The following is a 26,109-nucleotide window of genomic DNA, read 5'->3' as shown; positions in this document are numbered from 1 at the left end:
ACTCCTACGAATGGTGCTGATCGCTGGTATGACTCATCATACCGGGTGAGATTGGGGGAGTGGTGTAAGGCCTGCCAGGGAAGGTGGTAGTTCCCCCTGGTATGTAGGTGATACGATCCATTGGGGAGCTGGCTGTCCCTGCAGAGGGAGGGACCAGGACAGGTAAGTGCGGCACCTGAGATAGATCAATGATTCCTAAAATAGAGGGGGGAAGAGGAGAGCAAAAAAGACAGTTTAATGGAAAATAACTGAGTGATGGTTGAAAGTGCCTGAGACACGAAAAAGCATGTTTATTTCATATACTTTATTTATTTTTTATTTCAATACCATATTTTATGCTCCTGAATGAAATGCACCACTTGGATGTGTGAAGAAGCAATCGCTATATTTATTAAATTTTTTGAAACCCGCGCTACGAAAATGACTGCATTAAGGAAGAGGGCGCTGTGACGTGTACGTGAGAAAGAGTCCTCTTCACTATACAGTCGTACTGTTGTACAGGAAGGACTAAAGATTCAGATGATTTTGCGGATTAATTCGTTTATTTTTCGCATCACGCCAACCAAACGGCTGCAGAAAAATCTTGCTGTACGAGGGAGAGGGGTGGGCGCCTTTTTGGGGTTTCAAAAGGTTCCCATTCACCGGTGGATATTGGCCAAAAAAAGCCCTACTACTGTGGGACCATGGTACTTACAAGGAAGTGAGTAAAAATCGTGTTTTGTATTATGTCAAATATTGGGATCACTTTATATATGTAGGTGGCTTGCATTTTGTGGCTGACATGCTCCTTGTCCCCTCGGCCGACGACCGGCGGCTTCTCGCACATCCCCCCGCCGGGAGAGCGCTATACTTGGCTTATTGCCCTCGTCATGTGCCTGGTGTTCTGTCAAATTTACCAACCGATCAGAAATTGCTACTTTGTGTTAAAAATAGCCGCGAATTCAACGATTACAAAGTAAACACTACAATCTTTAAATAAAGGACAACTTACGTTTGATCATGGATGGGCATGTAAAAAGCTACCCTCATACACATATTGTCATGTTAGCTGCATAACAACTGCAGCCGCACTCCTATGAGTCTCTTGCTGTTTACAACTTCGCCGTGCAGTAAATCAATATTTTATATTCGTATTAACCATTTGGCAGCTACCCGCTCCTCAGACGTCGGCCAGGTTGTCCGGAGGTCATTGTCCAGCTGCTTCCCCGCAAACGAGCCCTCTGCCCTCAGCGGGGGAGCGACGAGCTGTAACTTCTTCGCCGCCGAGCGGGTTGCCGATCGGCAAAGACAATCGACAACCCAGTCGTCATGTGAAGAGTTCCGGGCCAGTTTTGTGTGATTTTCCACTTCGAAGACTTTGAAACATCACTCGGTTTGGGTTAGCCTGTCGGCTAGCTGTCACACCTCTTGGTTTGTTTATATTCTTCGAAGTCGGAAAGAGAGATGACATAAGCCCGATATAGGTGGCATAAAATATCGTTCGGGAGGTGCGACAGTAAAGGTGAAGTCGACAGTTTTGACTATTATGGAGTAATTTTGCCATGTCATCCTGAATGAATGCATTTTTATTATTTCATATTCCATTTAGCACAAGACTGTTATTTGTCATGACCATGCCATTTGTTTAGCGATTTGGGAAAAATACTTCAATAAAAAGAATATCCTGTAAAAATATTGGAGTAGAGAGACTGAAACAATGACATTTTTCGTCTCTCTTCGTCAGGTTTTCCTCGTTCTGAATATTTCCCCCTCAATGGGCTGAATAGTAAAACCGATGAGCCAATTCTCCCGCTGACGTCATCCACCTGTTGGGGACGCTAGAGCCCTATAGTGGTAGGCGTGGCTAACCGGGAGATTGAAAGACTAATTTCTCGTCATCTGCGCTTTGCTAAATTGATGTATATGGTCGAATCGTCTCAAAATATGACACTAATTCACATAATAATGCCATTTAAGACTTTTTTTCTCCTGTCGTACGCAGTTTAAATCAAGAAATTCAAAATAAGGCTCTGTTCACACCGCATGCTGCAGTGACCAAATTCAGATTTTTTTTGCCTTCATGTGACTCGAGAGAGATTCTTTCTTGACTATCAAAATGGGCTGACTCGCATGGAGGCGGATATTTTCAATTTTAAGGTCACTGTCGTATGTGGATTTAAACCAGATATGGATCACATTTTTCAGAATGTGGCCGTGGTCTAAACTTTCGAGTGCCCTAAAATCGGAATTCAGGGTTGATGCTTTCATGATGTCAATTTGTAGTGCTAAGCAATGGGTGAAATGGTGCAGGGTGAAGTAGCGGGAAATCACAACTAACATGGGAGATGAAATAGACAGAGGTGTAAAGAGGAGGGAGAGTGAAGTGTTTGGGAGAAGGAAATTATCCAAATGCAATTTGAGGGCTTATATTGCAACTGTTTATCATGTTTCCTTTGCTGCATTGCGCATTGTTGTGACATATCTATTCTTTGCTCTTCTATGTATTGAACTTGCAACGCACATTTCGGCCTGCTATAGAAAACGGTAGTAAAGATCGGACAAGACAAAAAAAATGAATCTGTGCCTTAAGACCTGCAGTTTGAACATCACCTAATTTTCATCATGCACTAGATCAGCATGACTTCCCTCAAAAGCTATGTTACTGATACTGTAACTGTTTTACGGATTTATATAATATTAATTTGTGTAATCAATAGAAAACGGTGTCATTTTCAAATGAAGATTTCCTAAATTGATAGCAACTTAGCAGGCAAACATTTTGCCAGTTTAAAGAGTCATTTGCAATATGCCAAATGACTGTTCTTTTGTTTGTGCTGCTTACCAATAGTTACTAAGCAGGCAAGATGTACCACCTTTTTTCAAATTCCTCAAACATCTGCAGAAGGTACATTGTTAGATGCTCAAACTTAAAAATAAAACAGCTCAGAAGTGATCACCCAGATAGATTATGTAATACTACAATACTGTCCGACATTCTTGAGTCTGTAATTATGTCAAATATAATATGCTTTCATGCAAACAGAACCTTCGTTTTGTGTACGTTTGAACTCAATGGAGTACAATTTGGTGGTGTGACCTTAATCCTTTAGTGAATGAACACAAACAAAGCGGTCTTACCACGAGGGGCTGCAGAGTAAGGCAGAGGAAGGGGCTGATCTCGTGGAGTAAGGCCCCTTAGCATGTCTGAGCGCTGGGCAGCCATAGCGGCTGCTGCAGGCCACTGGTGCATTTGCTGTGAAGTTATGTAGTCATTGAGAAGCGTCTGACGGTTCTCCAGGGCTGCTGTGTCAGGAAAGCCCCGGATGAGGTAGGGGTAGGGATGAGGGTACGCTGGATTGGGAGCCAGATGGCGAGGCAAGTAGAAGGCTGCAACGAGTAGAGGGAAACCATTCTTCACCATAGGCTAAAAATGATCAAATGAAACATCCCACTTTTGTTACAATTTCTGGAGAAGCAGATGTTACATGATAGAGGCTTGTTTTTAGTACTCACGATAATGTCTTGTAAACCCTCCAAACCTCCTGAAATCAATTAATCAGTATTCGTGGTGCGCGGTGCAGTTGCTATTAATTTACCTGGGTCGATGGGGATACCACGAGGCAGCGCTGCAGGATCGAAGGCCAAAGGAATTTGTCTGTAAACATCAGCTCCAAGGCCCTGCAACAGACGTTCATAGGTCTGTTGGTCAGGAACCCCTGGAAGAGGGGATTTGGTGGCGCTCATCTCCCTCGGGGTTGGTGTGGCTTTACGCTCCTGAGGTTCTTTCTTACTGGAACCTGGAGGGGAAAAGATAGGTATGAATACGTGGCACACCACAAGCTGAGAACAACTACCTTATTTAAAGTCACATTTTTTTCAATATATTACAATACAAATATCCTCACCGTCATGTTGCCTTTGACTTGCCTCCCTGGAAAGAGGTGAGCCACGGTGTGATGGTCCAGGGTAAGGGTTTCTTAAGGTGCCTTTTTCATCATAGCTCACTGGGCTATGATGGGATTTACCTCCCTGCTCTGAAGCTAGCGTAAGGGGAGAAGAGCGTGCTATTGGGCTAGCCGTGCTGACCACTGCGCTAGGGCGTCCTTTGGGCGCATCTTCATAGCGTCCCCTCTCCATATGAGGGGGTGTGTTATGGTAGGAACGTGGTGAACTGGCTATGATGGAGCGAACGTCATGTCGTTTACTTGAGCCAGCTGCCTCCTGCTTCATGGGAGTTCCCTAAAGAGATGTGAATCGAGTATTTGAAGAAAGGACAACTATGATTATGATGCACTACGATTCATTTTACCGATATGTCTACCGGTGATATAATGACCTCCTTGGCTGTGTGTCTGAGCTCCTCCCTGGGAATGAGGTGAATAGAACGCCCAGCCTCCTTTACTGTGGGCACCATCGCCTCCCTGCCCTTCATTGGATCTGATAGTGAACTGGCCGCACGTGGTGGAGAGTTCTCTCTTTTCATTTGCTTGGCCTCCCTTCTCAGGTAGCTATCCTGAGGGTCCAGATGACGTGGTATACCTGACGCCATAAGAATATATGACTTAAAAACAGGCTACACAGATTCGGCAAACCATCATTTTAATTTTCATAGCAGACATTTCTTGAGAAAATATAACAGATATAGTAAAAAAGTGACTTTGTGTTATGAACATCTGTTGTACTAGTAATCAAATGCTACCTTACCTTGTGAGATGGAACCCCGTATGTGGTGTGCATCTTTATAAGATGTATGGTGTGGACTGTCCCTATCATGTGGCATGGCTCTACCAATAAGGCCTGAGGTTAAAAAGGTGGCAACATTATTTTAATTTACTATTAAGGTAAAAATATTGGGTATTTAAATTTCTACCTTCACAGTTGGAAGCAGACAGTGGTTCCCTCATCGGAAGACCTCGGGAGATGCCTCCCTCCATGACATCATAAGGACGTTTTAGGCCAAGAATTTCACCAGGTTGCCCTGACCCTCTACCCTCATCCTTAGAGGTTTGAGAAACTGGACCTACACATTCCAAAGAGGGAGAGATCAGAATAGGGTTTCATCCAGAAAACTTGCAAAAACAGGTAGTAGAGAAGCCCACCATGTTTTCTGAAAAATAACTACGTAAATAAATAAATATCTTAATTTTTAACTTGGCAGATATTTTGAAACTATGACCATAATGTGTTATTATAAGCCATTAAAAATACGTATACGTAGAGTCTTACAAAAAGGCGCTGTCTTGAAATACATTTCAAACAAAAATAAAATTCAGTGCAATGACAAAGCGCTGGGACCGGTTTGTTTTCAAAATGACCATAAGCTGCAACGATCACGCTTTCAACTGTTTTAACAGTTGCCATTAAGATGCAGTTAAAATGTGTCTACTTTTCATATTTTCTTTTGTAGCACTGTTTTCTGTTGGGTGGGGTTAACTTAGCCGCCCATCAGGCTTATAAAGCACTAGGGAAACTCTAATTTTCATTAGCTAAGAATGTAAGATACACAAATTGAAATTATTTCTGGTAGTTAATGCCACTCTAGTATGACAACAAAGAATATTTATATTGTTATAGTAGTCTTATATCAACAAAAGACCTTTCCTACACACTGCATTGCCATATTTCTCTGAAATAGTGTTCACAAATCTGGCTGAATCAATATTCTATATTAAATATATTTTAATATAAAATATTAAAAAGACAATAAAAATATAATCATAGATACCGTAAATGTCTGACTATAAGCTGCTATTTTTTTCCTTCATTTTGAATCCTTCGGCTTATCGGCCATTGTGGCTTTTTTGTTGATTCATTTGGTTTAATAGGTAACACTTTATTTGGCAGTGGCGTCATAAGACCGCCACAATTATGACATGACACTATCATGGGCATTACTGAATGCTTATGACAGAAGTCATTAAGTATCATCCGTCAAATTATGTCACGAACTTCATTTATGCCCAGCTCAGATCTTTTACATCCGTTTAAAAGTGAGATAATTTGCCAGATAACACTAAATGACATCTGTGAAAAGCATTCATTAATGCTCATGACAGTGTCATGTCATAGTTGCGATTGTCTAATGACAGTCTTATGGAACCACTGTCAAATAAAGTGTTACCAAATACCATAACTAGCAATTAACGAAACAATTGGAATAGTAACCGAAGAAATAATTAGTACGGAACATGAATTTTGATTGTTATTTACATGTGTAGCTCTGCAATGCATGCTATGAGGCACGTTGGACAACAACAGTGTTGACAGCAGAGGTTGACTGTCTCCCCAAAACGAAGCAATGAAGCTTTGCAGCTTCTAGGCGCAAAGCTTCATGATGGTTCATTTGGTGTTATTACAGTCATATGATGCCGCAATCAAATAAAGTGTTACCGGTTTATATCTTTTGGTATAAATATCACATAATGCAGTGAGGACAGCTGCGGCTTATAGTCCAGTGCGGCTTATCTGTGAACAAATGTCATTTTCGTGTCAAATTTGGTGGATGACGGCTTATAGTCAGGTGTGCTTTATAGTTCGAAAATTACGGTATATGTATAGAATATAAAAAAAAAGAAATTAAAATAAATATTAAAATTTATATGAGTAAACTGAGCTCATCTATCCAAGAGATAAATTGCTGACTTCAACGTTATGGATTAAGTACCCAATGATGGCTGTGGCATTTCGGCATTAGCAGGCATACCTCATGAACAACAAACTGGTGCATTTTAGTTACACCATTTGAAATGCACAGAAAAAACATTAAAAATTCTATTACTCTACCATTCATCCATAATCTTAACCTCCTATTCTACTGCAGCATGATAATGCACACATACAAAATTATCCGTACCCAATTCCTGGAAGCTAACTAAATGCAAGTTTTTGCATTGCCAGCATACTCTCCAAATATGTCACCCATTTTTTGTGTTCCTGGTTCCTGCTAATATGCAGAAACTTACAACAATAATCTATTGAAAAATTGATCAACATTTCACAGACCAAAAACTACAACCTATCCAACTCTAGATAAAGTGTAAGGAAAAGGTTGCAATATTTGTGGACATTGTTGGGTTTGTGCAAAATACTCACGGTCATAAGTGAGGATGTGCCCACTTATTCCCTCGTAGACCACATGACCTTTTGTCAATGCGTCGTCCCTCTCTCTGTCAACACGGCTAGCACTGTCCTCAGTGATCAGACGGGTTATGGTTCCCTTATAAAGCACATCAGCCGGTGTCCCCTGTAGTCATATTGACAAGTGAGACCAATAACCATCATCCACTAATGAAGCAAAGTTTAACTAAATGCAGTAGAAGCGACATGTCAAATAATAATTTGGTTAGACGGCAAAAGGTAATCGTGACTTTCAGCCTTTCAATCATTACCATCTAACAACCACTAACTTGGCAAACTGAAGTTCAAACCATCTAGTAATATATATTTTACAGTGATTAGTTAGTTACATTTGAGCATTTGGTTCTGAGAGTATCAGTTTCTTAACAACCATAAAATGAAATCTATGAATGATAGAAATTCAAAGATATGAAAAGACCTCGTTTACTGCTCACTTTCTTTTTTACAAATCTGTCTTCACGGACTGAATGACCTGCTTGGAGATTATGTTACAGTGGTTAGGCTAGAATTAATAGGTACAGACACAGCACACCATGTACTTGTTGCTAGGGTGACAAGGACCCGTCAGAGCTATAGTTATGTCACAGCTGCTGGGAAATCCAGTCGCCCCTCTACTTGGTCTGCCTCATGACCTCTCCACTGCTTTGTCCTGTCCTACATCCTGTGTCCATAAATCTCAGCCAACTAGCACGATGGCTGCAAGTTACATGAGTGCAAAGATTTGGGAGAGGGATATTTAATAACTTTAATATGTGGATAAGAAGTGATATTTAGGTGAAATCTTTTCTTCATGTGGAGCTTTTGAGGTGCATTAGCAGTTGTAACATTTGATCATCCCAATATTGATAAAAAAAACAATTGTTAAAAAAAAAAAAAAAAAACTCTCAGAAGCTGCTCCCGTTCTCTCTTTTGTCAGGATCACATTTTCACACATTTATTCTTTTGTTTGATTTTGTTACAGTAAACATATTTTTTACTTTGTTTTCTGTGTTGCCCCTACAAGCTGAGACGTAACACCAACTGTAGCTTGATAAGATCACAAAACCAACTGAGGCGCGCCATAGATAACAAATTACGATATTGTAAAATACAACAAGGCATCAGCTACTACCCAAATTTAGTACACCAGTGTTAAAAAGAAAACAAGGAGCACTATCGAGCACAGAACATTGTACATACTGCATTTAACATACAAAATTGGCAGCTTATGGTTCATATTGGTTCATTTACCGATAACTTAACCCTTCTGGGGCACTCATTTAACTCAATGGTTGCCAATGGTGGCACTAGCTATCCAATCCATTTTGACTGGCAGAGACTCGGAATGAATGTTCGCTGTCAGCCCTCCTGGTCAAAATGGATTGGACATTTAGCGCTGTCAAAGGCACTGGCACATAAAATGCCAGAGACGGTCTTCCCAGTTTAAATGAATTGGATGTCTGCGTTGTCATGGCTGGCAATGTTTTACATGCTATTAAAAATAAAACCCAATATAGTGCTATTTGCCCAAAACCTTGTTCGCTGTGGAATTCAGGCAACTCTTTTTACTTTTTAAAATTAAAGGGCAACAGTCAACATTCCAAGCTCACCTGAGTGATAGAACCGCCTCTGTAGGAGATTGAGGAATCAGGATGCATTCTGGTCCCTGGGATACCCTTCGTGATACTACCTCCCTGAACAGCTAAAGTTGAAAAAAATGTGAGGGACAGGTTTGTGACACAAGAAGCTGTAGAAGTTGTGTATGCTATTGATAATACAATTAATTTTTAATCATTACCAAATACTAGGTCTGTTCCGATAACACATTTTAGTAGGCGATATATTGTTGATACGCGATATTATTGTCTATTTTCTGAACCACTTCAACCACTAATGTAGTGACAATACATCCTAATAAATCACCCATTCAAATCCAATAAATTGGTATTGTTAAATAAACTACTGTATGTTAAAATCGATAAATATCAAAAAAAAGAAGAAAGAAAAAACAACAGCAAAAAAACACAATGCGTAAGGAGCCATTTGAAAGTTAGCTAAGTGCAGAATGTGAAATGGGGTTGAAACCCAATGCAATTTTTTTTTTCTTTGCCAGTTATAGCCCATCAAAAGTGTTGATTTGATTTTTCATAATGGGTTTCATTTCAAAGCTATTCTTAGTGTAGAATGAGAAGTATGTGAGATTAACTCCAGAAATCTTTATTTACATGTTTAACATGACATGCTTTTATTTTGAAATGTTTACCAGAAGTCCCTTCACTAAGCCTAAACGTGTGCTTTACACTCCGTAGAAAAATAAACAAAAATAAATACATAAAAAATTTGCACTTCTCTTTTAGTCAATCAAGTGGTGTCAGTAATGGATTTTTCCCCCCGCATCGTTTGCAAATGCTTTAAACGAGTGATGTTTGAAATGTCCCCTTTCAACTGCAATTTTGCGTTTTGAAAAAGATTGCCAATGCTTTATAGCAGGCCAAATTGGTTAGTAAATTGTCTTTTTTCCATTAGCCTCAATGTAGCAATGCTAACGTATTACAATGTTTAATATAGATATGTTTCCTCATTTTGTATGTCTGAACTTTAATTCTACTGCGTATTGATGGCCAATAAACATCTGTGAAAGGAACAGGAGTCTCATGTGCAATCAACACGCACGTGTGGCGAGTGCACACATCACACGCAAACACACTCATGCACGCGCCCATAAATCGCAGCCGGGAAAATTACCGCCCTCATTTTTATTGACCGTGCAATAATTTGACTTATTGCATATTGCAACAGGCTTACTAACTTCATGTTGGAAATTGTCCGTTTTCAACAAATACTGACTTATGTGGCATTTCTGAATTACTTAAATGAACATATCAGTAGTGGGTTTGGGTTTGTTCGAACAGACTTCATTATCATCATGAAAATAAAAAAAATAAGTGACAACATACCTCTTGCACCATCATGAGGTGTGCCTTGGGCAGATGGATTGTCAGCTTGCAAGGAAGAGCTGCGAGGGGATAACTGTTCCTGCTTCACCACAGGGAATGGACCACCTATAAAATGCAGGGCAATGTGGTTAGAGCGGGAAAAGAGAGCTATTGGTCTTTGCTAACTATTTATACAGAAGCAAAAACAGTGAAAGCAGAAGTGAATTATTCTGATTAATTCACTCACCAACTTTCCTCTGATCAATCCAAGACAAACCCATCTGTGAAGAAGGAATTTTCCCATGTTCAAACCCATGAGCTGGGCTATGCAACTGTATAGGAGTTCCCTGGAAAAATATTTATTCGATTAATGGAGCCCTTTTGCAATAAATTTGTATCCCTTGTTTTCAACCCATTCTTGCATTCAGGGTAATCATCCTTCCATCCATTTATACCTGCGTGATAGAGCCTCCTGGTTTGGTTGAGGAAATGAGTGGTGGGGGCTCTGGCATAATGAGGGGTCTCACTGCTGCTTGCCTGGCACTATCCTGTGGCAAACCAGAAAGTGCTGGGTGGCCCACTTGCTGGAATGCTAACAAGCAGAAGAAATTTGGAAAAAAATGAGCAGGGAAGTATTGGATGCAATGTAAGTAAGGCACAGAACAAAGAATAATACTAACAGTTGAACTGGAGCAAGTGTTGGTCATGACTGATCTTGGTCATGTCTCGTGGGGACATGGGGAAGGGGGACAAAACTGGCCGTGCCATGTTAGTGGACCTTAGGTCATCCGGGCCCAGTGCGGACCTCTTGACTTCACCGTGCGAAGAGAAAGCCTGTGACTTTTCTGCAAGGACAACATACATATTCCGTCACCACGCAACTCTCCTTGAAATTCAACAATTGAGCACCATGGCTGTTCACGTTTTAAAGAATTAGCAAATCGAATATTCACATCCAACAAGTGATCAAATGGACTAAAGCCTTATAGTCCCTTCTGGGCCAGTAGGAATACAATATAATTTATTAGGTCCCTCTCTGCCAATGTCTCAGAAACACTAGACAACCAAGTAAAAACAGACTCAAGGTCAGCAGCAAAAGTAGTTCAAAAACTATTAAATGCTTTTCATAAAGTGCTAAGTATCTTGCATGAGTCTCGACATATCTCCATTTTATCATATCAAGTACCTGCCAGATTTAAGATCGACAACTCTAGAATGTACCATGTAAACATACGGTCAGTTCAACCAGACATAAATTAGCCCCCCAAAATATCCTTATGATGTGTCAGTTTGCGCACCAAAAATCCAGTAGTGCTTGGCACTATAAGAAAGCAAAGATTAATTATCCATCAGGAAATAAAAGAGGCGTACCATCCTTGTCACCAGCGGAAGGGCTGCGTGGGCGTATGCGCGGGCTGCTGCTGTGAGGAGCCTCCCTGTCTCTTTCTGTTTGTACGGAATAAGGCTGCTGTTTGCTAGGCTGGACTGCAATCTGTGGTTGTTGTTTGACCTCCTGAGATGACTCCCCGTGCGCCATGGTGATCTGCTGCTGGTAGAGTGCCAAAGCATGGGGATGCAAAACAGCCTTGGCACCCGTGATCCGCTGATTGCCTTGGACTGACGCTTCAGGTATCTACACAAAGGATGAAAGGGCAATAAATGGCTTACATAACATATGAATCTGGACAAAATATTAACTTTTTCCCTGCCACTGTCAGCAATAGACATCATATCCATCCTAACTGGAATTGCTGGCATTGAATTATCATGTTTGAATGACATTGATGGCGATTGACGTCCAATCCATTCCATCTGGGATCGCTCGCTGCTAGTCCCGTCCAGTCAAAATGGACTGGGCGTCTATTGCAACTAATGGCAGCCAGAGTCAATCTATGAAACAACATTAAAACCAGCGAACTCTGCACCGGTCCGTTGTAGTGAAGAAGGAGCTGAGCCAAAAGGCAAAGCTCTCGATTCACCAGTCGATCTACGTTCCTACCCGCATCTATGGTCACGTGCTGTGGGTAGTGACCAAAAGAACAAGATTGTGGAAACAAGCGGCCGAAATGAGTTTCCTCCGCAGGGTGTTCAGGCCCTCCCTTAGTGATAGGGTGAGAAGCTCGGTCATCCGGGAGGGACTCTGTGTGGAGCCGCTAATCCTCCGCGTTGAGAGGAGCCAGTTGAGGTGGCTCAGGCATCTGGTTCGGATGCTTCCTGGATGCCTCCCTGGAGAGGTGTTCCGGGCATGTCCCACCGGCGAGAGGCCCGGGGACGACCAAGGACACACTGGAGAGACTATGTCTCTCTGCTGGCCTAGGAACACCTTGGGATCCCGCCGGAGGAGCTGGTTGAAGTGGCTGGGGAGAGAGAAGTCTGGGCTTCCCTGCTAAAGCTGCTGGCCCCGCGACCCGACCCCGGATTAAGCGGTCGATAATGGATGGATGGCATTACAACCAATTGCACAGTAGGAAGGTTGTTGATATGTTTCCTTAGTTTAAGTGTTTTAAGTGGTAATATGCCAAAGGTATGTGTGGTCAATGTAAAAACTTAATTTTTCCAAGAAACTCCGCTTTGTCTATCACTGTCAATGGCAGCCAAAGGGTTAAAATGCCCCTCTATGTATTCAATATATAACCAGGAGCTCTATGCAGGGTCTGATTATAATAACAGAAAATGATTTCTTTAACCCCTCCCCACAAAAAAAATCATTGCATTTGCTTAAAGTTATTGCAACCTCTCAAACGTTATACACAAAATAAGTCTTTTCAAGAAACTTTTTAACTTTTTCTTGCTTTTGTAAAAAGCTAATTATTTTGTTTAAAAAAATACTTTTAAGGGACAGACAAGACCGTTATGTGCATCACAGCCGAACGAACCCTGTTTGATAAATTGAGAAAAAAAAAACAATACTTTATTTTTACTTTTATTTTTTCTGATGTGGAATAGCGCAGAAAAACAAACAAAAGCGAGTATTTCCAGGCATGGCAACCTTCAGCGCAGGCACACATTTTATTAATGCTGGTACTATTTTAGCCGATCATGTCCCACATTGGGAGGCGCAACCAAAGCCCCCCCCCCCCCCCCCCCCTTTCCCCCGGGCACACCAGGGGGACCCATGGGCCTACACAGGCTCAAAAAGCTGGCTCCTAGTTGTATGGGCTGCAACAGTCTTCTCCAGAGCAGATACAGCTGCAGAGTAAAACAATTCACCAGGCTCCAGGGGGACACTACGGAGCCTTGATCTAAACCGGTCAGACAAAGGAGACTGCGCCAGCCATACCTGGCAGGTGCATTTGCACAAGTAGGACATCTTATGTCTGAGTTCCATTGTTACCAGGGCAAAAGGCCTGCAGAGCTGTAGCACTGAAGTTCACAGCAGAGGCAGAGGCGTCAGCATCACTCCCCTGCAGACACGTGGAGAGGGCCAAAAAGAGGTGGGCCAAAGAGTTTCCAATGCGCCCAGCGCAGGCACCTGCTCCATATGCCCTGGAGAAGGTCATCCATCAAATGACACTGGGGTTGAGGGCATCGCACAATGGGCTGAGGAGACTCCTCCGGGGAAACAATGAGGGATGCAACGGCAGATAAGATACTCGGTATGTGATTCAGAGCCGCAGCATGATGCGTGGCCGCCAGAGCTCATCCATCAGCCATGAGTCTGAAAAGTGATGCAGGATCCCTCCAGCACACATGATGTTCCATCAAATGGTCAACTGAAGCTGGGACAGAGAAGGCAGGAGCCCCATGGTGACACTGAAAGAACTCAGCCATTGGCGCGGAGACTGCTTGTTGCAGTACTTCCAGCTGCAGTCGTCCCAAATCATTGTGCAAGATGTACAACATAGGGGAATCTGAAGAGTTGTCCGAGGAGCTCAAAGCTGAAGACCCAGAACGGGTGCACAACGACACACAATTGTCCCACGAGAGAGAACTTATTTAATTGTTTATCCCACCGGAATTTATACCCGGTCCGGGTGTCAAACTGGGGTCTTGGATGACTATCTTGGTATACAAACTTGGCTGCACATACACAAAGGAATTATCATCCTGTGGCATTCAGCGGGGATGAGAAAAAAAAGAAAAACCTATGTACCGTATTTTTCGGACTATAAGTCGCACCTGAGTATAAGTCGCACCAGCCCAAAAATGCGCAATGAAGAGGAAAAAAAAAAACATATAAGTCGCACTGGAGTATAAGTTGCATTTTTGGGGGGAAATTTACTTGATAAAATCCAACACATAGAACAGATATGTTATCTTGAAAGGCAATTTAAAATAAAAATACAATAGAGAACAACATGCTGAATAAGTGTACAGTATGATAATGTTACATGATGCATGAACAACGAAATTCGAAAGTGGCCGGTTTGTTGACGTAGCATAGCTAGTAAGAGTTATTCAGATAACTATAGCATAAAGAACATAATAACAAGTTTACCAAACCATCAGTGTCACTCCAAAACACCAAAATAACATGTGAAATGATATAATAATGTGTTAATAATTTCACACATACGTCGCTCCAGAGTATAAATTGCACCCCCAGCCAAACTATGAAAGAAAAAAAACTGACTTATAGTCCGAAAAATACGGTATTGTCCATCCATTTAAATGGGTTTCAATTTGTTTGATTCTTCATTAAAACGCTACCCTGATGAAAGACCAAAACCACAAAGTTCAAGAACAGATTACTCACAATGGGTGGTATAGCTGCAGCCCGCTGTTTGAGCTGTTTAAGGTCCATGGGCTTCTGCAGCGGCGAAGATATGACCCCATCATGAGTGTAGTTCAGCAGGCTTGGACGGGGAGAAGTGATTCTACGGAGATGATAATAAATTTTTTTAAAAAATACCCTCAAATTAGTTGGGGTCTCTGTCTGTAACACAGCAACAACAACAAAATTAAAAACATTGGAAACATTGATGGATGCGTATTCATCGAAAAATTAATTGCACAAGACTAAATAGTGCTCAGATCTATAATTGTATAACTATACCGTATACTGGAACAACACAATTATGTATACACTGTATAAAGTGGCAGAATGACACAATAGAACGTTCCAAACAAAAACTCACTCAGACAGACACACACACACGTACACCTACGCACACACACCCCAATGCGCACACACGTCTCTTTGTTTGCTTTGGCAGAGGGCAGCATTTTTCTCAGCTCTGCCAGTGTGTTCAATCCGCTCTCATGGAAAAAAAGAACAAATACAGCGCAAACAAGACTAATCATTCCTCCCACGCACTTTGACACCCATTTCTTGTGGCCTCATTCACAGGCACGCACATATACAGCATACACTTAAACTTGCACATTATTAGCCATGAGGGCCACTGAAAGTCTTTTGCCGACTGAAAAGGGCAAGTATGTGACTACAATACACACAAGTGTTTAGATGCAAATTAATGACACTCCCTGCATGCTAGAATCCCCCCCCCATTGGAACACTATAAAACTCTGGCACAAATTACCTTATCTACTGTTTAACAATGAAAAGTAAAAGATGCATTCTAAAAACTGTTTTGTGTCTTTCACCTGTTCTTTTCTGTGTTGTCTGTTTCTTCCACTTCATCGGCACTGCAAGTGGCACTGGAGTCGCTGTCCCCATGAGAGCTTACTTTGACTCCATGGTCCTTCTTTGAACTCTTGGGACAGTTCTTGACATCTTCGCTGTCTGCTGTAGAAGGCTTCTTGTCTGTGGAGTCACTGCTTGGTGATGGCTGGGTCGGTTCCTTGTTTGTCTCTCCTGTTTCAGTCTTTATCTCTTGCTTAATGGAGACCTCCTCATCTTCTTTTACTGGAGGTTTTACATCTCCAGCCTGCTCTGTTTCGGTTCCAGCGCCATCTTTCTCCACAGTATTAGAGCCAGCTTTTGACTTATTAGAACCTTCTTCTTTAGCCTTCGTATCATCAGCTGAATGTGGGGATGGCAAACTCTCTGTGTCGGAGCTGTTGTTGGCACCGCCTGTTCGAAGGTTATATTATATTATATTATATATTATACAGTATATTGGTAAGTTGTATATATTTTGAATATTGATATACATTTAAATACATAATAATAATAATTAATTCTATTGCTGCTATTTATGCCGCTAGACGTCAATCCAGTTCTGGGAGTGATCATTGGATATCAGCCTCTCCCAGTCAAAATGGATTGGACGTCTAGCGCCATCAATGGTACTGAAAGATGAGCATTCACAGTCAATCCTCCCAGTTCAAATGAATTGGATAACTATTGTTGTCAATGGCAGGCAATGAGTTAACCAAACAAAGGAAATGCATTTGCTCATATTACATAAATAATACATATCTTAATTATGTAGTTCTTTCAGTTCAATGTACCTTCTCCATCTTCAGGTGCCTCCTCTTCATTGCCACTAGCCCCTGAGCCTTCCAACTCTTCTTCCTCTGCTGTGAACTGAGCAGTAGCCTCTTCATTTTGAAGGGTTTTGCCCCTGCGGCGAGCCTTTCGTTCCTTCTCCTAGGTTAGAACCAACGCTCCGAAATGAATTCAAATCAACAACACCAAGTAGCTCATAATACTGCGGTGCCTGTTTGTTGTTTGTTTTTGGTTTTTTTTGCTTACCGATTTCATTTTATGTTGCTGCAAAATCTCATCCAGTTTTTGCCTCTTCTTATAGTTGAAATAGAAATTCTTACATTGTGACACAGTTTTTGATCCCACCATCTTGGCAATGGCAGACCAGTTTCTACCATACTGAAGAAGACCTACAACAATGACCAAGTGGAATTTAACTCAAAGGTGAGGTTTTGTCACAACCCAAAACACTGTTAATAATAATGGCAGCGTAACCTAGTAAGCATAAGACTATCTATGATTAACACTTTTATTATTACCATCATTTACCAGAATATCATGCAAGCTGTGCTTTCTCAACTGTAGGACAATCAAATACATGATTCCACAGTGTTTAACTGTGGACAGGAGGAGAATAGGCAAACATCCATTATTTTCCTAAATAAACATAACCATAGAAATGTTGAGTGGTAATATGGCAACTGAACGCCCCTTATGTCAATGACATCACTAATGCTCCCTCACTGAGGTCACACTGTGTTATATTCTGACTAACTTTGATGTGACCCAGTTCCAAGAAACTGTGGTCCTTTACTCAGTCAACCACATGATTGCGCCTTACACAAGAGTCGACATGCACCCGCCAGACCAGAGAAGGATAGAAAAAGCGGTCATGAAATTCACATATCACATGTGCTAAAAGAACTGTTGTAGGGAGCGGTCAGCATGTTTGGTAAGAGAGGGCCAAAGACAGATAGTGTAGAATTCACCCTGGTGTTTCCCCTTCAACATGTGCTGTTAGCTAAAAGCAGCCCATTAGCAGTGTGTGCTGTAAGAGGCTTAACCTACACCACCCACTTGTTTCCTGTGCCAGTATGACAGGTCCTGGCAGGGCACCCTCTTCGAGAGTTGTGGGGATTGTGATTAAACAGCAAAGAGCCAACAGCAGGGTAACTTTATCCAAGATTTCAGAGGTCCTTGCATCTTATTATTTAATGGAGGGAGAAAGACAAGCTGACACTCATTGATACACAAAGAGATGTTGTCTACTAATCTGACACATGCAAAACAGCAGACCATCTAGTGAACTTTAGTACAATATTCCCTTTATGAGAACCTACTACTAATAAGACCAAACTTTATCATATAAAAAATGAAGGACAGTTTCCAAGGTTTTAAGTCGTAGGACCAATCCATTGCTAAACCCCCCCCCCCCAAAAAAACCAAGAGAAACAAAAGAGCAGACTTTTACTGCTTATACTATCTGATTTTAAGACTATATTGTATATAATACCCCATGCAAGTCATTCACAAGTGTAGACATCCTACAAAAGCATTCCACAAAAATAAAACTTTTAAAATCAGAATTGAAAGTAACGGCAAATATCAATACCTAGTTGAATCCTTGTATGCGAGTGTACAAAGTGCATTCCCAAGTAGCAGCAGTTGACTCCAAGCCTTAGAGGCAGGGGAAACACGTGGATCAAACATCCAATCAGCAGGAGCAATACTGAAGCAGGTGGATGCCTCACACCCAATCAGGAACCTGCTAGGCCTCAAGCACCACTCGGAGAAATCCAATCAATAGCTGGTGAAGCTAGAATGTGGTTGTCACTGTCACATGCCTGTTACTTCAGTACTTGTGGTCTTGCTGGATCACATGATCAAACTGTCGAATCTCTAGAGAGACAGCCTGGAACACTCTTCAACACAGGGGCTTCCGATCCAGAGAACAGATGAAAACAACTCAATCCCTCCACTCTTGCTTCCAGCTGGCTTGATCCTTGAGCCGGGGTCAGGTTGACATTCTCTGAAACAGCACATGTTCTAGGTCTCTCCAAGTCTCTTGGATATTCCTTTTGCTTCAGTAATTGCAGCTCTTTTCTTGTGCGGCAACTCTCCTCAATGGCGGCCGTCAAGAAGACTTCCACAGGAAAGTGGGACTATGAAGCTCTGCTCAGTGCTCGCGCGCTCCCTCTCTCTCTCTCTCTCTCTCGCCTCATCTGATCTTTCCTCTATCTCTCTCGCGTTCCCCTCCCTCGCTCTGTCAGCCTATCCCTCCCCCTTACCTCCCTCTGCCAGCAGGCACCACCGACCAGTGAACACACAAATGCACGAGTACACACTAACTTGAGCCCTCTCGCTCGCTCTCTCGCTCTTTCTCCTGTTAATACTTTAGCACACAGACACAAACACACACTCAGGCAGTCCAAGTGTAAACACAGAGGGGGAAGAGAGGAGGGAAAGGGAGGGAGAAAGCATGTGAGAGAGAGAGCGAGAGAGATAGAATAAGAAGTGGAGGGCAAGCAAAGAGAGAAGATGGGGGACAGGCGAGGCAACAGAGTTGATGTTGATACCATGAGAAAGCATAAAGGCTTTCACATTTTTCCTGACTGACCTGCTTTTCATCTTGAATGTGACCTCTCTAGTCTATAATAAAACAGAGTAAGGAGAGCGAGAGCAAGTAGGAGTGGGAGGGGGTGCTTCTCACTTGCCAAATCTTCCACAGCTCTTGCCAACTTGGGCTGGTGCCATCTCCCAAACCGAGAAGTGGACAGAGAAGCAAAAAAAAAAAAAAAAAAAAAGCGTGCAACAGTAGAAAAGAAGGATGATATGTCGTTTTCTACCTGCAGCGAGTTATGTGAGTTCTTATAGCAAGTGCAGCAGGGGCCTTTATCCAGGTGCTTGCCTACAATCTGGCAAAGCCTTGCAGATTACTGCACTTACATGAATGCTAGCCAAGTAGTGTGCACATGCAAACACACAACTTGGATCAAGATCGCAGAAAGACAACCTTTACAAGATATCTAACACACAGGCCCACACAAAGAGATCGAACCAGGGCATTTATATATTTAAAAAATAATAGCAATAATAAATAAATTAAAGCAGCTTTGGCACAACTCTTGTCTTAGCTACCGATTTTTGAAAAACAATGAAGACTTGAGTTACTGTGGCAAGACTATCCTGGAACGCAGGAAACATTCTAATGTTATTTTTCAGATCTGTGACTAAAGTGGCAGAACAACTAAGCCTTTAAAACACACGTTAAGCACTGAGAAGCACTTTGAGCACATTGATGAATTTGTATAATACATTACAAGAAACTACAAATTTAGGCTCATTCGGCTCATGAATTTAGGACATGACGGTTATCTTTTTTTTCCTTCTTTTTTTAAACAAGTGGGAAGTGTGTGTGTGTGTGTGTGTGTGTGTGTGTGTGTGTGTGTGTGTGTGTGTGTGTGTGTGTGTGTGTGTGTGTGTGTGTGTGTGTGTGTGTGTGTGTGTGTGTGTGTGTTAAGAAGGGGCAGTTAGAATTTCTGATAAATGGCAAGACTAGTTCTTCAGCTCTGGCTACTGTCACTGGGGTTCTGTGGTTACATAAGCACTTCATAGAATCCCTGTATCTACTGCACTGCCAGGCTAATCCTCTGGGATGGAGCACCCCACTAATCCCACTGCAGAAGAATGGAACTGAAGACATTAGCCAGGATTACTACATGGGCCTGTGTTCCAAGCCAAGCAGTGCCAGATATTTGAAAAAAAAAAAAAAAAAAAAAAACTTAAAAGACAAATATGTACAAATACACAACCTCCAAATTTCTGTGGCCAATACACATGTAGCCCAGTGGTGTCATGTTTTTACTGCAACTATGATTAAAAAGTTGGGTTTAATTATTCAACGCTAGCACTTAGACTTTCCACTACATATAAAAGATTGTGGCTCACCGCGACACCAAAATAAAAGCTGCAATGCCTTGTAAATAAGGTAGTTTTTTTTTTTTTTTTTTTAATTTAAAGATGCATTCTAATTTATAATTTGTATAATTTAACAAGACGTCTAAATTAATATATATATATAGCTCAATATTTACGCACTATTTCGTCTGAAAGAGCACGTCCAATATAAATTGTTCCTTTACACGCTTTATTTTAATCACAACGGTTCTCCTGTTGCAAGCTTGTGCCTAACTATGTTTGCGAGGAGTTGGAAATCGGGAGAAAAATCCACAGAGAGGTATTTCAGGTTAATTAATGTAATTCTGGTTTAAGCCTGTGAAAACTACCTTAATTTTGACATTGACATAACATTTAAGTTCTTTATGGTTCTTTATGTTTGACCCAGTCGTCGCATCCGAGCATAGCATTTGGTCATTGTTGATGTCACTGGTTGTAATTTCAGATGAGTATTTGGAAGTACTTAGAAAAGATTTAAGTTATCAACGGACGAGTGTTCGTTAACAGAAGGACTATTATTGTTGTGGTAATTTAGTACGTATTAGCCAAATAATAAAAATAAAAGGACTACGAGATGAAAATCGTAATATTGCTACGACAAAAAATATCCATCCTAGTGGGGACATAGCCTAAGTAGCAGACGTAACGGCCCTTTCGCAGGAAACCATCACTACGATATGGCTCATGATAAAGATGAGTTACACACCCCTGCGTCAGTCACTTAACTCTTCCAGTGCCATTAACAATGACAAACATCCAACTGGGGCTCTTTTCATCCTTCAGCTATAAATTTAAATCTGTTTGTCACTTGTAGACGTCCAATCCATTTGAACTGAGAGGGCTGTGAGCGAATGAAGATTTGTTCATTCCTGCTAGCCCGCAGATTGAACATCTATCATGGTCATTGACAGCCAGTAAGTTGATGGTTGCATTTTTATAAATGTTGTACAATGTTTAAAAGTAAGCCATTTTGATTACTCACAAGTAATTATGTTCAAATTCAAATAAACACCGGCAAGCTTGTCAAGATGGTGTTACAGATCCGCGGGGAATCCCTATCAAAGAGTGGAGAATTATAAACCACCGAGGGTTGAGAAGCTCCTTTAATCATTAACTCTGAGAATGAGAATCATGTACTTCGTGCAACCAACACAATCACACACAGTAAACGTGTGATGACATTGGGCACAGTATCTGAGAGCTCTGTGAATCAGCCATAGGCTGGCGGGTAATCTTCTGTCAGAGATAATAAAACAGGCAGGTTAATGACTGCTGCAATTTTGCTGAGGTTAACTGATAAAGGACAGACTTTACAGCCACCATGATAAGAACAGGCTGCCTTGACCCAGAGAAAGGAAATGGCGAGAAAGAGCAGCAGCCACAGTCCACACTGATATACACAGACAACTTAGAAGCACGTGGCAATTGCTGCCTCACTAACAGGAAGGCACATTCTCTCATTTGTCTGGTGTGCTTTTAAAACCAAGCATGACATTCCCTATTATAAACAATACTGTTGACATTTAATTGAAAGAGTGAAGAAAGGCTTGTGGGTGTTACCTTTTTTCGCAGTTTCCATTTCTTCTTCTGTCCAGCGAGAACTCTCATTCATCTCCAGATTGGCTGCGTCAGACACACACACACACACGCACAAAACAGAAGAAGGAGGGGTTGTGGGCAATTGCAAATGACAAAGTCAGTTAGGGAGTGACTTACAAGAAAGGAAAGACGAATTAGACAAGAAAAAAAAAACAATACAAGGCGGAAGGTTACTTTTGCTTCTTGCCAAAAATGCACTGTTGCCTAGGTCGCTCAGAACTGTTTGTTTTAGATGGAGGAAGCAGGGAATTGAAGGAGAGAAGTCAGTTAATGATTACACAACCACTGGCTTTTCCCTCTCTGCGCAAGTTATTAGCTGGCGTGACCCTGACCCTGCCCGACGCATCGAGAAGTTGGATGTTGTACGTCCCCAACATGGACCTCTGGGGAACAAAGCAGTTAGCTAAGTACTGCTACAAGCATTAGGACAATAAAAGAGGAAGGCTGTTGCGTCCTAGCAGCTTGAATCACAGGGGAATCCTGTACGACTTTAACATAGAAATGGCAAAAGCCAAATGCAGCACATTTAACCAACAGCAGACTTGATGCTGTGAGAACAGCTGACTTAAAATCTGCAGAGAAAACAAAAAGGGCCAACAGTGCACTCTGGTGGCATGGGTCAAGAGATTAAGCTCTCGAGGGCTAAATTTGAATCTGAAATTTTGCAGGGGTTTGATATAAAATGAAATGGCTGTTACTGAGAGTTTAATGCAGAAGGGTCTTAGTTCAAACATCAGTCAAATGTGTCAGTAGTTTGTGAGAGATGAATAACTATGCACATACACTAATATGTGTATTAAAAATGGTGACTAAAGTATGGCCTTCGGTGTAGAAATTGTAACCAAACCTCAATTTAACTCATTAGTCATCACCTTTAAGTTTCGACTAATAACTCTCAGTGGCTCAATTGATTACACTACATTAATTTACGGACTGACATTCCGTAATTGGTGTCAGCATATGTTAATTTGCACAATAAATAACACTAATTTTGCTCATAAAGTACGTTAATGACATAATCGAAGAAACACGACACTTAGGCTAGGTTGATACCGCAGGTCTTTATGCACAAATCAGATTTTTCGTGTTTTACCGACTTGAGTGAGGCATAATTTGACAGTCTGAAAGGGAAAAGTCGCATAAAAGTATACCATTTCAAATCCGATCAAGATCACTTTCATATGTGGTTAAAATCTGATCTGGGCCACATTTTTCCAGAATGGGGCTTCGGTCTGAACTGTCAAGTCCCCTAAATCGGAATTCATGCAGCAATTACGTCAGCAAAGAGCAAAGGCCACAAAGGACGGCAGCATTGGAGCTGTACATTAGCCTTAGCGCCTGACTTAAACTAAAAAATTTTCTGTGCTCCAAATTAGCAATATGTCAAGATTGCTTACACGGCCGAGAGTCAAGGAAAACTGTCGCTATGTGTGTGCATCATACATGCAGTGTGCGTGCATGCTGTCAATCTGTATAAACTTGAATATAAGACTAAATGTGGATTATTTGTGTCTGTTATGTGTGTCCTCTTTTTGGAAATCAAAATATGCTCACCCTCGATTCTAGAATGACATTGAGTCAGCATTTGTTTTGATGTTCCTGTGCATGCGGGCCAGTTTGCTCAGCGCATCTCGGACTGCGAATTAGTGCGCATGTGTGATACTTGAACGGGCTCAATGGACAAAGGCAGGCTGAACGGGCACGCCCAAAAAATCAGAATTGTGCATTGTGTGAATTAAGACCTATGGTATGAACCTAGCCTTAAAGGGAACCTCGGACGTAAAGACTTGTAGGCTCTAATAACCCACAATTGTTCTGTTTTACTAAAATATGTTATTAGAAATACTTAAAATATTGCCATTTATTTAAGAATATCTAGTACATGTTTTGACCTGCGGAGGGCGCCATGCTTTATGAACACTCGAGGTGATGACGTAGATTGTCACTGTCACTCGACGAATACTACTGGGTTACTGCAATTTCTTCTGCGTAGCGAGACGTCCAACACATGCGCTTATCGGTTAAAAGCGCGAGCACTCACTATTTGTGTTTTTATTGAGTCTTTTATTACCTAGTAATTGCCTAAAAATACCTTTGCATGTGTTTCCCCTCTCATACTTTTAAGCATTGTGGTAGCTTTAAAGCAGATTGTTGATCTGTTGACCACATTAATCACATAGCATATTTAAACCACCCTTATTTGATATTACTACGTTTAAGTATTTTCTTATGGCATCTTTAGTATGTTCTGTCTGTACGGATCTAAACAAAACAAGCTGCAAGCGCACCGTAGTACTTTGGGTGTCAAATTCGCCTCATGTAGACGTTTCGCCGAGGTAGCACATTTTGGCAGAACATCATTTTTTTCCCCCCTACTCTCGTCACGTCTCATCCCGTCTTTCCTGTTCATTTTGCTTTTGCTGCTCTTTTTGTGAAATATCGACAGTGCTGTCATGCTCATTAATGTTCCTCTAGGGTTCAAATGGAAAGGGTTGAACAGATGACATGTTTATGTCACTAGTCATACACTGGAAGCCCGGCAGCGTAACCATGTGATGTCACCCCCTTGCGACGTCAACAACAATGGCGACCTAATAGTTAACTAATTTTACAAATTGTATAAAAACGAAAACATCAAGAGGGGTTTCAATATTAAAATATTTTAACTCATAATAACGTTTATCTTTTAAGAACTACAAGTATTTATATCTGTGGATCGCTAACATTTTTTTCTCTTTTTATAAAACTGTCACGAATCAAACTGGTTCTCTCTTTTCTAAAGGAAGACTTAAACTTAAAAGTCCTAAATCCTTACAGATGAGCTACCGTCACCAACACAACTTGCTTGAGTAATTTCATGTTTCAAGACTGACCAAGCTCATTGTTGGCAGGCGGTGTGGTCGTCTCCTCCACCTCACTAGTCATCGAGCGGGTGATTCGGCCCTTTCGGCGCCCCTGGCTGTTGGCTGTTCGTCGACCCTTAACAGCAACTGCAGGCTCCTTGTCCTCTGCATCTTCCCCGGACGTTTCATCTCTGCCATTCAGAAATGACAGTTAATTAAATGACTATTTGACCAAATGACATACTACATAGTGCCCGCCTGCATCTTCTTGGTATCTTTGGGTACGACTCCAACTGGGTACCAAAGCAATGAAAACTATTATACTACAGAATACATCAATTAACAGACTTCAAAACTGTAACAAAAATGCATCCATACAGCTAAATGGAAATATATTAAAAAGGCTAAGAGGGCTAAATATTAAACATAATTAATCATACATTTGGTGCAGCTAAGAACTGGAAATTTCCAGAATAGTACACAGTGCTACCTTAGCACCCTTACTCAGTGACTGGGTCACTGAGTTTGAACCCACAACAACCTCTCAATTCATTTTTCTCGTGCGTCAGTAATCTTAACGAGGTGTACAAATTCTACTCAAAATATAGGTTAAGCTGCTGCAATAAAAGTTGACAGTCCAACAGTATGGTTTGCTTGACTATGTGACGATGTCCCAGCAAAAGCAGACAGGAGGCAATGCCTCATCAGCAATGCATCTTCAAGTGTGACACATTTGCTAAGGAATGTACATTACATCTACCGTTCAAAGTACAACCTCAGATTAGATAATACTGCACCTACCCACACAGATTGGGTGCATTCACCTATTGATTTCTAAGCAGAAAAGAAAGAGTGGTAGTCCATCAGTTGTTTTTTGTATCTTGCTGTTTGACAACACTTCACCAAGCTATCCACCCACATATACTGTAAACACACACAATCCGTTTAGGCCTCAGTGTCACCAGCAAAACCACAGAACAGAGGGAATCTCCTCTTAATAAGGTGAACAAATTCTACGTTGTTTGAGGTGGAAAGTGGAAAGATTTTAAGAGCAATAGTAGAGGTTTCCACTTCTCGACAAACATTCACTCTCATTCTTCATCTTCATCTTCGTTTGGGTAGTTTGACAGACAAAGTGAAGTAATAAAGTTTAGTCATCTGAATGAATGAAGAAAAAAAAAGTACAATGATACCTCGACATTAGATCGCTTCAACACACGATATTTCGACATCCGACGTAAAATTTGAATCGCCATTTGTTTCCACCCACATCCGACGACATGCTCAAAATACGATGATTTATGACAGCGCCCCAGTTTCTTTGTTTTGCCGCAAGGCAGATTTT

At 41.4% G+C, this 26,109-nt stretch overlaps 1 protein-coding gene across 3 annotated transcripts in view; it reads right to left on the bottom strand.

Annotated features, from left to right (window-relative positions):
* Positions 1-26,109, bottom strand: part of ncor2 (nuclear receptor corepressor 2) — a 110,751-nt gene that overhangs the window by 17,440 nt on the left and 67,202 nt on the right. The window contains exons 16-35 of one of the 3 annotated variants that reach the window (XM_057832827.1): positions 24,795-24,955; positions 21,883-21,945; positions 16,633-16,775; positions 16,389-16,527; positions 15,579-16,008; positions 14,728-14,848; positions 11,403-11,664; positions 10,712-10,876; positions 10,487-10,623; positions 10,279-10,378; positions 10,053-10,157; positions 8,706-8,797; positions 7,072-7,222; positions 4,850-4,999; positions 4,684-4,776; positions 4,289-4,518; positions 3,885-4,218; positions 3,576-3,776; positions 3,118-3,366; positions 43-195 (exon numbers count right to left, since the gene is read on the bottom strand). In XM_057832827.1, the coding sequence (XP_057688810.1) occupies positions 43-195; positions 3,118-3,366; positions 3,576-3,776; positions 3,885-4,218; positions 4,289-4,518; positions 4,684-4,776; positions 4,850-4,999; positions 7,072-7,222; positions 8,706-8,797; positions 10,053-10,157; positions 10,279-10,378; positions 10,487-10,623; positions 10,712-10,876; positions 11,403-11,664; positions 14,728-14,848; positions 15,579-16,008; positions 16,389-16,527; positions 16,633-16,775; positions 21,883-21,945; positions 24,795-24,955 (3,479 nt within the window). The remainder of the gene's footprint in view (positions 1-42; positions 196-3,117; positions 3,367-3,575; positions 3,777-3,884; positions 4,219-4,288; positions 4,519-4,683; positions 4,777-4,849; positions 5,000-7,071; positions 7,223-8,705; positions 8,798-10,052; positions 10,158-10,278; positions 10,379-10,486; positions 10,624-10,711; positions 10,877-11,402; positions 11,665-14,727; positions 14,849-15,578; positions 16,009-16,388; positions 16,528-16,632; positions 16,776-21,882; positions 21,946-24,794; positions 24,956-26,109) is intronic. The other 2 variants (XM_057832829.1, XM_057832828.1) reach the window with 2 other exon arrangements.

The sequence above is a fragment of the Corythoichthys intestinalis genome, chromosome 3 (assembly GCF_030265065.1).
Source record: "Corythoichthys intestinalis isolate RoL2023-P3 chromosome 3, ASM3026506v1, whole genome shotgun sequence".
NCBI lineage: Eukaryota > Metazoa > Chordata > Actinopteri > Syngnathiformes > Syngnathidae > Corythoichthys > Corythoichthys intestinalis.
The sequence above is the reverse complement of the archived record's forward strand: the minus strand, read 5'-3'. Positions and strand labels throughout refer to the sequence as shown.